This window comes from Macaca mulatta, chromosome 2, assembly GCF_049350105.2.
Source record: "Macaca mulatta isolate MMU2019108-1 chromosome 2, T2T-MMU8v2.0, whole genome shotgun sequence".
NCBI lineage: Eukaryota > Metazoa > Chordata > Mammalia > Primates > Cercopithecidae > Macaca > Macaca mulatta.
The window spans coordinates 134,500,001-134,514,084 of NC_133407.1; the positions used below are offsets into that span (position 1 = coordinate 134,500,001).

The 14,084-nt window shown below is 37.3% G+C and overlaps 1 protein-coding gene across 1 annotated transcript in view; it reads right to left on the reverse strand.

Annotated features, from left to right (window-relative positions):
• The window catches only part of FOXP1 (forkhead box P1), a gene marked incomplete at its 5' end in the record, with an annotated part of 536,826 nt that overhangs the window by 46,307 nt on the left and 476,435 nt on the right, over window positions 1-14,084 (reverse strand). The window contains 1 exon segment of the mRNA NM_001266321.1: window positions 9,812-9,916. Coding sequence (NP_001253250.1) covers window positions 9,812-9,916 — 105 coding nt within the window.

Here is a 14,084-nt window from a genome sequence, read left to right on the forward strand (position 1 = left end):
TACAGGTCACAAAAATTAACAAATCATCATAACTGTCTAATACATCCTGGGCTGGCTGCGGAAAAACAAGATCATTCTGGATTTATATCTGTAAGTATGGGATTTCCTGGACAGCTAATATCCACAAACAATCAAACACAGGAGGAACACGGGGGAAAAAGGCAGCATTATTTCAAATTTGAGCTGAGAGTCGTGATTTGTAAAGGGCTGAACAGGAACTGGAGTTGAAATGTGAAGCAAAGAAATTCTTGTACTAGGCACTGATGGACATTTCTCTGTTTCTCTTGGCTCCGTATAGGTTTTTAGGTCACTGAGTTTTGAACGTAATGCCAAATGAGAATCTCGCTAGTACAGAAACTTTGAAAATGACAACTAACTTAATCTCTCAATTTAAATAAAATAATAATAATAAAAAAAATCTAATGATACTTCACTCAAGAGTCAGAGCTTTTTATGAGACCTGTTGCCAATATTAGTGTCTTGGAATGATCTCATCTTTCATCCTGGCTAAATTCCAACACACAATTTCATTAACCCAGGTACCGCAGGTGATAAAACTCATTTTTCCCTAAAGAGACAGCTAAAAAGTACCAGTTATACATTTATGAAGTACCAGCAATCAAAATTATGGATTTTCTAAAAGGTTTTTAACTACTTTTATTGAAAGGAAAATCGCTGTCTCAGACTTTTGTGACACTATTGCTAATAATAAATTTTACCATTTAGACATGGCCATAATATGGTAGACAGTGTCAATAAAAGTATGGAGCAAAGATGATCCCTGTCTTTTAAGTAATGCCTTCTAATTACATGCCGGAAATGATCACATGAAATACCTAAGCTAACCAATGGCTCTTAAAATATAAGAACACTCAACAATGCATCTACAGTGATATAGATGTACCGCATGCACATATGCAGTTATATGTAGAATTAATTGCATAAGTAGACATTCAAAAAATTTTCCAATGTTTTCAAAGCCGACAAGAAAAATTTAAATTTAATTTGCATTTCTAACTAAAATCTGTTTGTTGAAAAAAAAATGCGTTCAAATGTTATTTGCTTCCTTTTGAGCAAAGTGGTGGCACTGGGCCTGTTATCTTTGGCAAACTTGTCTAAACTTTTCTATCTAATATTCTATATATCACTAGAGGGCACTGTGGTATTTAGGCCACTTTGACCTCTTCGAGTACGAAGAAAGGTCTTGAACTCCTGAGCAATGTCAGAAAGGTTAAAAAAGACACATTGAAAGGGAAAAAAATTGTTTTTGGTAACACCCTATTTTTATTTTTCTAAAACCAATAAAAAATGCATGATAAGTAGAAAAGTCAAATTCATAAAAATATACAGCTCATTTTGCAATACTCAAAGACTTGTCACCTCAGATCTGATGGGGAAAATTTTCATCCTCATCTTCTTGAGATTTAAATTGTGAGGCTGGAATTTGATTTGCATACATCCACAATTATAGACAGCTATTCCCTCTACATGGCTGAAGTCTCCTGCACTAACTAGAGGTAATTTCACTGCAGAACATTCAGGCGTGCAAGCTGAGAGCCACAAATGGGTTTGAAACAATTTATGATATCCGGCCTCCTTCGACATGTATTAGCATATACCTGGTTTCTTTAACATACACTTTGTTTTTCCAAAACCACAAACATAGTTGCTGGAATTTCATGTGGAAGTGCTTAAGGGGCTGAAAGTTAACACCTTTGTGATCCATGCTGCCTCATGGTGGCTGTTAAACAAAAGCCTCTTTGTCGAGGCTTTCTTGAAATGTTTTCTTAACATGTTCCAAGTAGTTTTAGGCAGGGAACTAAAGTAAACAAGATGTTACCATGATAAAAACACTTGTGAAAACATTACAGAGCACGCTTAGTAGTTTCTTTCACATAAAACTCTTCACAGTTTTGAAAAGTAAAATTTACAGAAAAAAAATTTTAAAAAGCAAATTACCAATGAAATGTCCTCTACTGTCTACAGCTTTCGACCTTTTGGAAAGGGTCAAAGTTCCATCTCTGGGCATCTTTTTCAGCATTTCTCTGTCTTCCATTAGAGCACATAGTTTATTTTGGCTTTCAGAAATTACATACATCTGACTAACAAGCAAGGGAATTTTTGTTTTGTTTTGCATGGAGTTTTTCTCCGTGAGAAATCACCAAAAGAAAAAAATTCTTTTCAAATAGGATACTAACCAAGGATACAAAGGATACTTTTAGTAGATGTTATACAAGTGGCTACCCAAAAGAAAAACTAGGGGAAATGGGAACATTTTCCCACAAGCACATAAGAGTACCTGGTGTTTGTGAAACTATGGGCCTGCGTCTGATTTTACACTCTAAGTTAAAAGCAGGGAAATGTGGTCAGGGTTTAACCTTCAAATCTTCTCCTCATTTTGCCAATGCATTATATGAGCATTAAAAAAAGGGAGGGGTAGGAAAGGGAAGAATTACAGATCCACGTTTTTACTAGTAAAGATTGTGTCTTTCACCTGGTTTGAAAAGAAGAGAGAAAAAAAAAGGACTCAAGTGGGGAGAGGATGGAAGAACGCTGATGAGTTTCACCTCTCTGGATGATACGGGACTTGTTTTTGTTTTTCTGTTATCGGAGGATTCCAAGCAATGCAGGGCTGGACGATTTCATTAGAGTTAGCACGAGCACCTGCTGCTATCAGTTAGCGCTAACAAATGCAACAGTCACATGATAACTCATGGTTGATAGATTAAAAAACAACAACAACACTAAAACTGCAAGTTGTTTTCAGAAGAAACAGGGAAATAAATGCGTACAATAGACTGGGTATCTGCTGATTCTGATAAAGCGTCCCTCTGTTGGCGGTGAGGGAAAGACAACAGGATGGTTATTTGTACAGTATTTATCTTTGAAATCAAGGGCCCTGTGGTATACCTCACCTTGGGAACAAACGCTGCAGAATGATCACAGAAAAGTGTCAAATCTCTGGTTCTGATTTACCAACACTTAGGATATTTCTTCCTCGGGAGGGAAAAAAATATGCTTCAGTTTTCGACCCGTGAGTTCCCCCTGCCACCTCTCTTTTTTATGAACCCCTCTGTCTGTTAACAGTGGCACAGTATTGACAGATGGGATTTTTATCCTGAAGAACCAAGCTTGGCCTCTGTAACAGTTACAGCTTATTAATTTGGAGCTGCAGAAGACCAGAAAGCTGTTACCTGGCAAAATCACTTCCTCTCCCTGAGTCTGAACCCTAAAAACTGGGTGGAAGAACCCAAGATCGAGGAAGTATAAAAACCATGGTTGGTCAATGAAATCATGGGGCATGACACACATGGATACCTGCCCCCAAATATGACTAACTTGAGGGTTCTGTGAATCCAAGCTAACATAACCCTGGATAGCTATTTCCGGGGCCACAAATGCATTCCTCAGCTAAAAAACATGTTGGTGAAAGCAAAAATGCTACAGAGCAAACCGTGGTCCAAGGGACACAGTCATACTCGTTCCTTGTTCCTTATGCATGGTCAACGGCTGCTTTTGTACCCCAATGGCAGAGCTGAGTCGAGTTGCTGTGACAGAGACTGTATAGACTGCAATGCTGAAAATATTTACTGCCTGCCCCTTTATGGAAAAAATGTGCCATGCTGTCCCCTCTGTGTGGGACTTTTTACCAGAAGTCTCTGATTAAAACATTCTATTACAGAACAATTTCTTCTGATAGATCAACGCTTCGTATAGTCACAACTCCTCTTCCTAGGTAGAAGGTCGGAAATTTTTGGATATTTAAAATTACCCATCCTTGAAATATAAATATATCTAAGTAAGGTTAAGAGGTTCTAATGCTTTTAAAGAGTGCCCACTATGGGCTAGGCGGTTTATATGACGTACCTTTTATTTATTCATTCATTTATTTAATTTTTAGAGACAAGGTTTTGCTTTGTTACCCAGGCCGCAGTACAGTGGCATGATCATAACTCACTGCGGCCTCAAACTTCTGGGCTGAAGTGAGCCTCCCACCTTAGCTTCCCAAGTAGCTAAGACTATGGGCACATGCCACGGCACCCAGTTGATTTTTTTTTTTTTTTGGCAGAGACAGGGTCTTGCTATGTTGACCAGGCTGGTCTCACACTCTTGGCGTCAAGAAATCCTCCCACCTTAGCTTCCCAATGCATTGGGATTGCAGGGGCAAGCCACCCGTGTCTTGCCTGGTGTACCTTTTAATTCTAACAACCCTAAAAAGTGGTTAACATCCCAAATCACATGTGCTGATACTGAGGCTCAGATGACATGTGGTTGGTTCAAAGAACATATTAATAGTGTCTTCACTACCCAGTCAACCTTTCTCCAAAACTTTCTTTACATCCATTGCCAAGTAGAAAGCAAACTGTCCATAAAAAGTGCTGCCTCTAACCAGGCTATATAATGCAGCAGTTCAGAATAAGTCTTCTGAAGCCAGACTGCCTGGGTTTGGACCTTGGCTCCACCTCTTATTAGTGTGTGACCTTGGGTAAATCACTTAACCTCTCTGGGCTTTAGTTTCCTTAACTGTATGCTGGGAATACTACTACAATACTAGCATACGCTGTTTGTGAGGATTAAATGAGTTAATATAGGTGAAGCATTTCGGCACTATGCCTGTTTTAAGGTTCAGCACTATTTAATTATAAACTATTACTAGAGGAGTGTAAAATCAAGGGAATAGAAAGTGGGTAAAAAAGAAAAAAAAAATCTATGAAGTAACACTTAAATCGAGGTCAAAGCAATGCTACCTTTATTAAGTAAGAATACCAAGGAGAATTCAAGCAACACTGCTATCAACTTGCCTAAACCATAAGAAATCCCTTCTAAAAAGAGAGGGACAACTGAAGAGAAGCGTAGACTAGAAAACTTTTGGTCCACTGAAGCAACTGAAGATGCTTTCAGGATCTATGAATTCAGCAATCTGAGCAAAGTACTCGATGTATCACTCTCTGATGACAATGACCCCCACCCCCCTCCCAGTGACATCATTCAAAGAAGCCAGGTGGTTTTTATTTGAACCACAGAAGTTTGCTAGCTTCTTTCAGTTCGGTTCAATGGAAAACAAAGTTGGTTTCATCAAGGCCAATTTGATTTCCCTTTAGACTGAACAGAGAAGTGGGAGACGTGAATCTACAAAAAGACTAACTTATTTTCCACTGCACCAGGCAAGATCCTGATACCTGAAGACAACTCTGAATTTCCAAGAGTTAAAATCATGTTGTAGAGGAAAGAGTTAAAATCATGTTGAAATCCTGAATTTGTTACATACAACCAGTCAGTGTGTAACTCAGGAAAGCATCTAGGGGAGTTTCTTCTTACTCAGCATTTGCTCTCCCTTTGCTACTTGACTATATTCATTTTTACATTCTTGAACCAACTCTCTCATACCTAGCCCCCATGTGGTTCACGTGGGGTGAACATCTCCCTCTGTTCTGGAGGCAGCATGTAATGCAAGTCTGGGGACGTCATTGTGATTGGCTCAAAGCTAGAACACATGACTCAATCTGGGCCAATGACAGTCTCCCTAGGGCTTTGTCTGGCGCTACAGGAAAAGAGACACACTGTGGGACTGATAAACCTGTCCTCTTCAGTTCCACTTGGAAACAGCCCCCAAATGAAGGCAACACACAAAAACAGAACTAATGGACAATTAATACTCCAAAAGCCTTGGTTAAATATTAGGATCTAGCCATGCTTGAAGCCAGCTGTACCACTGGACTTCCTAGCTATAGGGGCCAATTATCATCCCTCACTTATTTATTTTTTTCACTTAAGCCAATTTAAGTTGGGTTTCTGTAACTTACAAACAAAAGTCATCTTACAAATATAAGTCAATAAGTAAGTACCAGGAAGTAACCAAGCAACAGTTGCAGATTGATAGTGGGCATTCCAATTCCACTGAGCAAACAGGAACTGAGAACATGTCGTGTCATGTGCAAAACCACAATAAATAATTGATAGGTGGTTTCCTATACAAGTGCCAGACTCCTAATACCTTTAGAAGAGAAATGGGCTTTTTTATAGGAATTGAATCTAGGCCCCAATTCTAATGATCTTTATTTTCTTTAATACTAAAATTATTCTCTCTCCTTTTTGGGATAATCTCCTAATAAATATAACCTAATTGTCAGCTCACATAACAAACGAACCTATGATTTGAGGAATTTTTAGGGTAGGAATATTTTAGCCATTAACAAAATGTTTAAAATGGGTCTAGAAACTGTCATTTCCCTTTCTGACTCTAAAACTGATATATGTCCCTGAGCTTGTGGATAGCAATTTTAGAGTTCTAGAGACTTTATAACAATAAGTCATATTTACAGATGTTTATTAGCCATTCTATAGATGGAAGAAATCGGCACCAAGATATTTATCAAACCTAGCACTGGTGTACAGAAAAAATCAGAATTTAAAAGTTGCTCTGCCAAATTCTTTTTCTCTCATTATATAAATATGATTAGGTAATTGATCAGGAAAGAACAAAACTAAGATTCTATAGTGAGTGATTTCTAAACAAAACAAAGCCCACGATCACTAATCTGAATAATAATAATTGTAAAGGGTTGTTGCTTAATTTAAAATAAAGCATTGCTGATCTTGATTGTTCATATTTAGAAGCAATTTTGGACATCTCTTTTAAAATATTTTTAAGTACTTAAGTTTTCAGTGACCACATACTGCTCTCAGAGTATAATACTGAGGCAAGTAAGCTATGAAACAGATTCACAGGCTTCCATTCATTAACCAAAAATTTATATTCACCAAAACTGCTTGCAGGTAACACTAGATATCTCTCTAAGGATGGCTTTATTACAATATTTGTATCTAGGTTCATGAAGATAGATACACACACTGTTCTAACAATATAAAGACCACACAAAACTGGAGTCTTGCACATAAATCAGCTCACCTCTGTTTCCCTGGGGCTTGAATGAGAGAGAAAAGCTAGAAGGAGATGGTCCCCAACAACCAATTTGTAAACCATCACACACCCAGATGTACACATGGGCATATGTTATAGTTATACATGTGCATATGTTATAGGTATACATGTGCATATGTTTGATTACATGTCTATAATATGTAACATATTGAATTCATAATTAATGATTCAATGATATTATGAATATATTTATAGGTTTACATGTGCATATGTTTGATTATAGGTATACATGTGCATATGTTTGATTACATGTCTATATCATGTAACATATTGAATTCATAATTAATGATTCAATGATATTATGAATATATTTATATGATACAAAAATGCAGGGCAGTTTGGTCTAAAATTTTTTTTTTTAACTGACAAGGTAACACAGGTAAGGAGTAGCATAGAAGCATTTCACTTCAGCTATGAGATTAATATATTTCCTTACAGTGATGCTTTATAGGTTTACAGCTTCAAATGGGCCAACCCAGGTTTTAGTCATACTTAACAGTAGAAATTAAAGTTACTCCACTCTCCGTGAGAACCCGAACATAAGTCGATATCAATATAGGAAGTTAAGAATCAAATTGTTAGCTTTCCTCGGCATCCACTTTCTACATTTATAAAGTCAAATGTATAATAAAGAATGGGTCCAATCACCAAGCTGCAATTGGCCAGTAATTGTCACCAATTATATAAAAATATAGTGCACATGCAATTGCTTCAAAGTGAATAAAATACCTAGGAATCCAACTTACAAGGGATGTGAAGGACCTCTTCAAGAACTGCAAACCACTGCTCAACGAAATAAGAGGACACAAACAAATGGAAGAACATTCCAAGCTCATGGATAGGAAGAATTAATATCATGAAAATGGCCATACTGCCCAAGGTAATTTATAGATTCAATGCCATCCCCATGAAGCTACCAATGACTTTCTTCACAGAATTGGAAAAAACTACTTTAAAGTTCATATGGAACCAAAAAAGAGTGCGCATTGCCAAGACATTCCTAAGCAAAAAGAACAAAGCTGGAGGCATCATGCTACCTGACTTCAAACTATACTACAAGGCTACAGTAACCAAAACAGCATGGTACTGGTACCAAAATAAGAGATATAGACCAATGGAACAGAACAGAGCCCTCAGAAATAATACCACACATCTACAACCATCAGATCTTTGACAAACCTGACAAAAACAAGAAATGGGGAAAGGATTCCCTATTTAATAAATGGTGCTGGGAAAACTGGCTAGCCATATGTAGAAAGCTGAAACTGGATCCCTTCCTTACACCTTATACAAAAATTAATTCAATATGGATTAAAGACTTAAACGCTAGACCTAAAATCATAAAAACCCTAGAAGAAAACCTAGGCATTACCATTCAGGCCACAGGCATGGGCAAGGACTTCATGACTAACACACCAAAAGCAATGGCAACAAAAGCCAAATTTGACAAATGCGATCTAATTAAACTAAAGAGCTTCTGCACAGCAAAAGAAACTACCGTCAGAGTGAACAGGCAGCCTACAGAATGAGAGAAAATTTTTACAATCTACCCATCTGACAAAGGGCTAATATCCAGAATCTACAAAGAACTTAAACAAATCCACAAGAAAAAAAATCAAACAACCCCATCAAAAAGTGGGTGAAGGATATGAACAGACACTTCTCAAAAGAAGACATTTATGCAGCCAACAGACACATGAAAAAATGCTCATCATCACTGGTCATCAGAGAAATGCAAATCAAAACCACAATGAGATACCATCTCACACCAGTTAGAATGGCGATCATTAAAAATTCAGGAAACAACAGGTGCTGGAGAGGATGTGGAGAAATAGGAATACTTTTACACTGTTGGTGGGACTGTAAACTAGTTCAACCATTGTGGAAGACAGTGTGGCGATTCCTCAAGGATCTAGAACTGGAAATACCATTTGACCCAGCCATCCAATTACTGGGTATATACCCAAAGGTTTATAAACCATGCTGCTATAAAGACACACATACACCCGTGTTTACTGCAGCACTATTCACAATAACAAAGACTTGGAACCAACCCAAATGTCCATCAATGATAGACTGGATTAAGAAAATGTGGCACATATACAACATGGAATACTACGCAGCCATAAAAAAGGATGAGTTCACGTCCTTTGTAGGGACATGGATGAAGCTGGAAACCATCATTCTGAGCAAACTATAGCAAGGACAGAAAACCAAACACTACATGTTCTCACTCATAGGTGGGAACTGAACAATGAGAACACTTGGACACAGGAAGGGGAACATCACACACTGGGGCCTGTTGTGGGGTGGGGGAAGGGGGGAGGGATAGCATTAGGAGATAAACGTAATGTAAATCGCGAGTTAATGGGTGCAGCACACCAACATGGCACATGTATACATATGTAACAAACCTGCACGTTGTGCACATGTACCCTAGAACTTAAAGTATAATATAAAAAAAAGATGACACCTCCAACAACAAAAATATATATATATTTTTATGTATAGTGCATATGTTATTGATTTTATATGTAAGGACAAGATAAAAGTAAGCGCTAAATAACTGCAAGTTTAATACTGGGATCATTTTTTTCTTTTTAAATCCTTGTCATTCTGAAAAATGGGTAAATACGGGCTCTAACTGAGACTTACGCCTTTGGATGTAAGTCTTTTTCCCATTGTAGTACAACCCTCAATAGATTTTGTAACTATTCCTATGACAGTGCGCTAGACCTTGTGATTTAGAGTCCACTCTCAAAGGGTTGAAGTGAAACTCTCCATCAAAAAGGCATTTTATGAGCAAAGCATGAACAGTGGGAGGTGCTGGCTGTGTAAAAGAAGAAAACAAAATAAAATCATTCTTACTTTAGAAATGATTGGAAATCTTCGCACACTGCTTCACAGCCTGGCCACTTGCATACACCATGTCCATAGAGAGGATGGCTATGGGGGTGCTCCTCATGGGACAAACTGAAAGAAAACACACAGAAGACCAGAGAATGAATTTGCTGCCAAGAACCATTCCACCAGACGAGGATAAAAAAGGCAGGAGGAGCCCACATGGCCAAATGTGGACAAGACAAATCTGTGATTTCCCCCATCCCGTGTAATTGACTAATTAATTCTGCATTGTTTGCTAAGAGCAAGAATTAAATTGTACCTAAATGTATTTAGTCAAATGTTAGAAATGTACATCTATGTACGAAAAAGTGTTTGACAGGCTTTTGTTAGATGCGAAGCTCTTTACTCAGACTGCGAAGGAGTCTTTAAAAAGCTAGAACTTATTTAATCTACATAATGAAAATTACAAAATCTGTACTTGATTTTGAGATTCTCTTGCTATATCTACAAGGAATATTACCCATTTTCTTCCTTCCCTTCCCCCAGAAACTGCTTTCATATAATCACGTATTTTTTCCCAAGTTAATTTTATCTAGCAAAGAGTACAATTAAATAATTTAGAATAATACCAAAATAATTTAGCAAGACAAATGTATCCAAGCAGATGATTCCTTTTTTTTAAAAGCTAATAATGGCAAGATGATTATATTCCTAAAATTCCTAACACCAAGAGTGAGAGAAAATGTGGCATGAACACGAAGGGGTTAATCCTCCAGTGGGGTTCCAATCAATACGTAATGATCTGGCCACACGGATCCAAGTCATGGGATGCTTTGATCCGCACCATGTGGTGCTCGGGGAACAGTATCTGTTGCACTCGCTGATGAACCATATTCTCAAATATTTTCTCTATTATATTTCTGCATCCAGACTTCTTTCAGACAAATTATTTTTACAGTTGTTTCCATAACCTTAAATTCCATCAGATAGAAATGTAAAACTAACATTGAGAGTTCTGTTTCGTACTCAAGTGCATTCCCTTCCCGGGAAGGGCTATTTTGCAAACTTACTCGACTGTCTCTGCCTGACTCTGAACTTCAAGCACAGTGAACGATGATTACACAAGCACACACACGTGCGCGCACACACATGCACGCGCACACACACACAAGAGGCCTGTATTTCATTTCATATTGCCATCAGGATGTATATTCATGTATCTTATCAATTTACATTCATAGAGCAGATGTACACAAACGCCACTTGTCCCTGACTTAGACAATCCACAGTAAGTGTATTACGAACACAAACCAAGAAGCTTCGAAAGTAAACACACAGACACACAGAACTACATCTGATCAAAGATCACTACGTCTCCCTATGACTTTTGAATAATTTTGCTGGAAATCTAAAACAATTTAAAGATGATAACAAGCTATTTTGTCCTAACACAGAAAATAGGTCTTGGAATTAAAAAACAAAAAAACAAAAAACAAAAGAAAAAATTTTTAAAAGGTAGAAAAATAACTTGTAAAAATACAGAAAGGTGCCCCTCATACAAGAAAGGAAGACAGCAAGGGAACTCAAGTAGCTATAGTGAGATTTATAAAGCTAAACAATAAAAGGATATTCTCTAAGCAGTTAAGAGGGTAAAACTGCATTGGACTCAAGGAAAGAATTACTACCTATTTGTGTTCATCTTCAGATCTGTGAATGAATAAAACAGATAGTATGAAAAAAGAATTTTAAAAATTTATTAACAGTATTACAAATGAAAGAATACTTCAACAGTAGAATTCTCAGATATTCTAAGGGGGAAGAAAATCATTTAAAAAGAAAACTTAATCCACAGCTTAAAAAGAAAAGAAAAATATCCCAACTTTAATAATTATTTTCTTTAGCAATTTTGAGATTATTCTTGTAACTTTAAAAGAGTAAAATATTTTTGTTGTAGAAAACTTGAAAATCCTGAAAAGAAAAAAAACTACCTTCAAGTACACACACACTTGATAAGGTAAGGCATGAATATTTATATCATTCTTTTACATTTAACATAATTGTGTAAATACTTTCTCATGTTCTCAACTCATCTTCAAAAATCTTACTTACTGATGGGTAATAGTCCATTGCATGCCATCTTAACTCTAATTATAGGCCAAAATTTAACCATTCCTCTATTTTGGACGTTGAGTTTCTCTTCATGTTTGTTATATTTGTAAATAATGTCAGAAATAAAATGTACCAGCTTAAACATCCCAATGTATCACAACTGACTGCTACCAGAAGACACATTCAGAGAAACAGAATCACTCAATTAATGAGTACCAAAATTTAACACTGTGAATATTCTATCAAGTTGCTCTTGAAAAATGCTACATGCCGAGTACATTCTTAGCCAGTATACATATTGTGTGTGAATTTTTTCTATTTGGAAACAAGGAGCCTGAACTAGTTAGGATGAAAAATCAATATTACTAGTTAGAACTATAAATGGTTAAACGGCTGTGCTTCCTGGGTTAAGCTGGCGGTGTTCTGAAAATAATAATACAAGAGAAAATAATAATATGCATTGACTAGCAGGGTTTTGGACTCTAAATAAAATGTGTAGAATTTAACACGATGTTTGCTGTTCCCCATCCTGTTTTTAGTTAACTTACTTATGAAGGATCCAAGATCTGAAAAAAAACTATTCACGTCTAAGAATTTACTTTTAGTTCAACTTGTTATCACTACTTCAAAGGGCAGATAAAGACTCACTAGGGCCTTAGAAGGCAACCAGTTGTAACCGAAGTCTAAAGAAACTCATACTCTTCACACACGGGTACATTTACACATTCAGAAGACCGTTTGTGAATCTGTCTCTCAGTTAAAAAATTTCTTTATTATGAAAAGATTACATGCTCTTGTTTTTACAGGTTCACATATTAAACTGCAGTGGCTCCTGAAGGAAGTGCACCCCCACACCCCAACCTAGGCATCATTTACCATTCTGGTTTACATTGCATTTCTCTTCTAACACGTTATTATTTTAGAAAATGGAAACATACTGGACACACTATTGTCATTTGCTTTTCATGTTTAACATAAAACTGGACACTTTTAAATACACAATTGTCTGACACAAAGTGTTTGGCTTTGGAAGGAGAGAGAACAAGCTGGCAGAGGTGACTTGCTAGCATCTTTTTGGAAAGATACCTAAGAAACTGGAACAACTGTTGCCTCTGGGGAGGGGTACAGGGAGTCAGGAGTAGCAGGGCAACTCAGTTTTCACCATACTTTTTATATCTTTTGAAGTTTTAATTTTGCACATTGTAGGAACTGTTGCTGTGCAATTGTTAATTTTTTTTGCACACATGTGTGTGTTTGCATATATGTATGCAGTAGGAAAAGAATCAAGTGCTATGCAGGACTTGATTTCCAGTCTGCCGTGTGCTTTAACAGTGGCACAGTGAATACCACACACCCGCTGCACGTGTGACTGGGTCTCGCTTTTAGCTTTGCAGTCGTTCTGTATGAAGCATCATTGGACAACACCAGCTGCCCCTCTGAATGGGAGCTTTTCTGTTTTCTCAAAAAAGTGGAACAAGCATTTATATTCTTGCTGCCTTTTGGGTCGTGCCAAAAAAGACAAGAAGGGAAATAAAAATGAGGAAAATAATGTTTCTATCTTGAATTAATTTAGAGCTACATTTGCAGGATGAAACATGGTGGGAAAAGGATGATCTGGGCATCTGATGGTAAAATAAAGCAGTAAGCCTAATCATTTAAGTAAATTATTCAAGGGTAAACTCACCAATGTGTAAAGTATCATTTCTGAAAAGCTGCCAGGGTCAGTGATGAAAATAGATAGGTTTTATTTTTAAAAGACTTAAACATGTTTGCCAAAATTAGACTTTTAAAACTTTAGGGTCAATTGTTTAATAAGGTGTATTTTACTACAAACTCCCAGGTTGAATATTCCTAGGGGCAGGGATCACTTTTTCAGCTCCACAAACTTAGTACCTCCAACAGAACACGAGTTTGAGGTCAGGCGCGGTGGCTCACGCCTGTAATTCCAGCACTTTGGGAGGCTGAAGTGTGTGAATCATTTAAGGTCAGGAGTTTGAGACCTGCCTGGCTAACATGGTGAAACCCCGTCTCTACTAAAAAATACAAAAATTAGTCAGGTGTGGTGGTGGGCACCTGTAATCTCAGCTACACAGGAGGCTGACACAGGAGAATCACTTGAACCTGGAAGGCAGAGGTTGCAGTGAGCCTGATCGCACCACTGCACTCCAGCCTGGGTGACAGATGACAG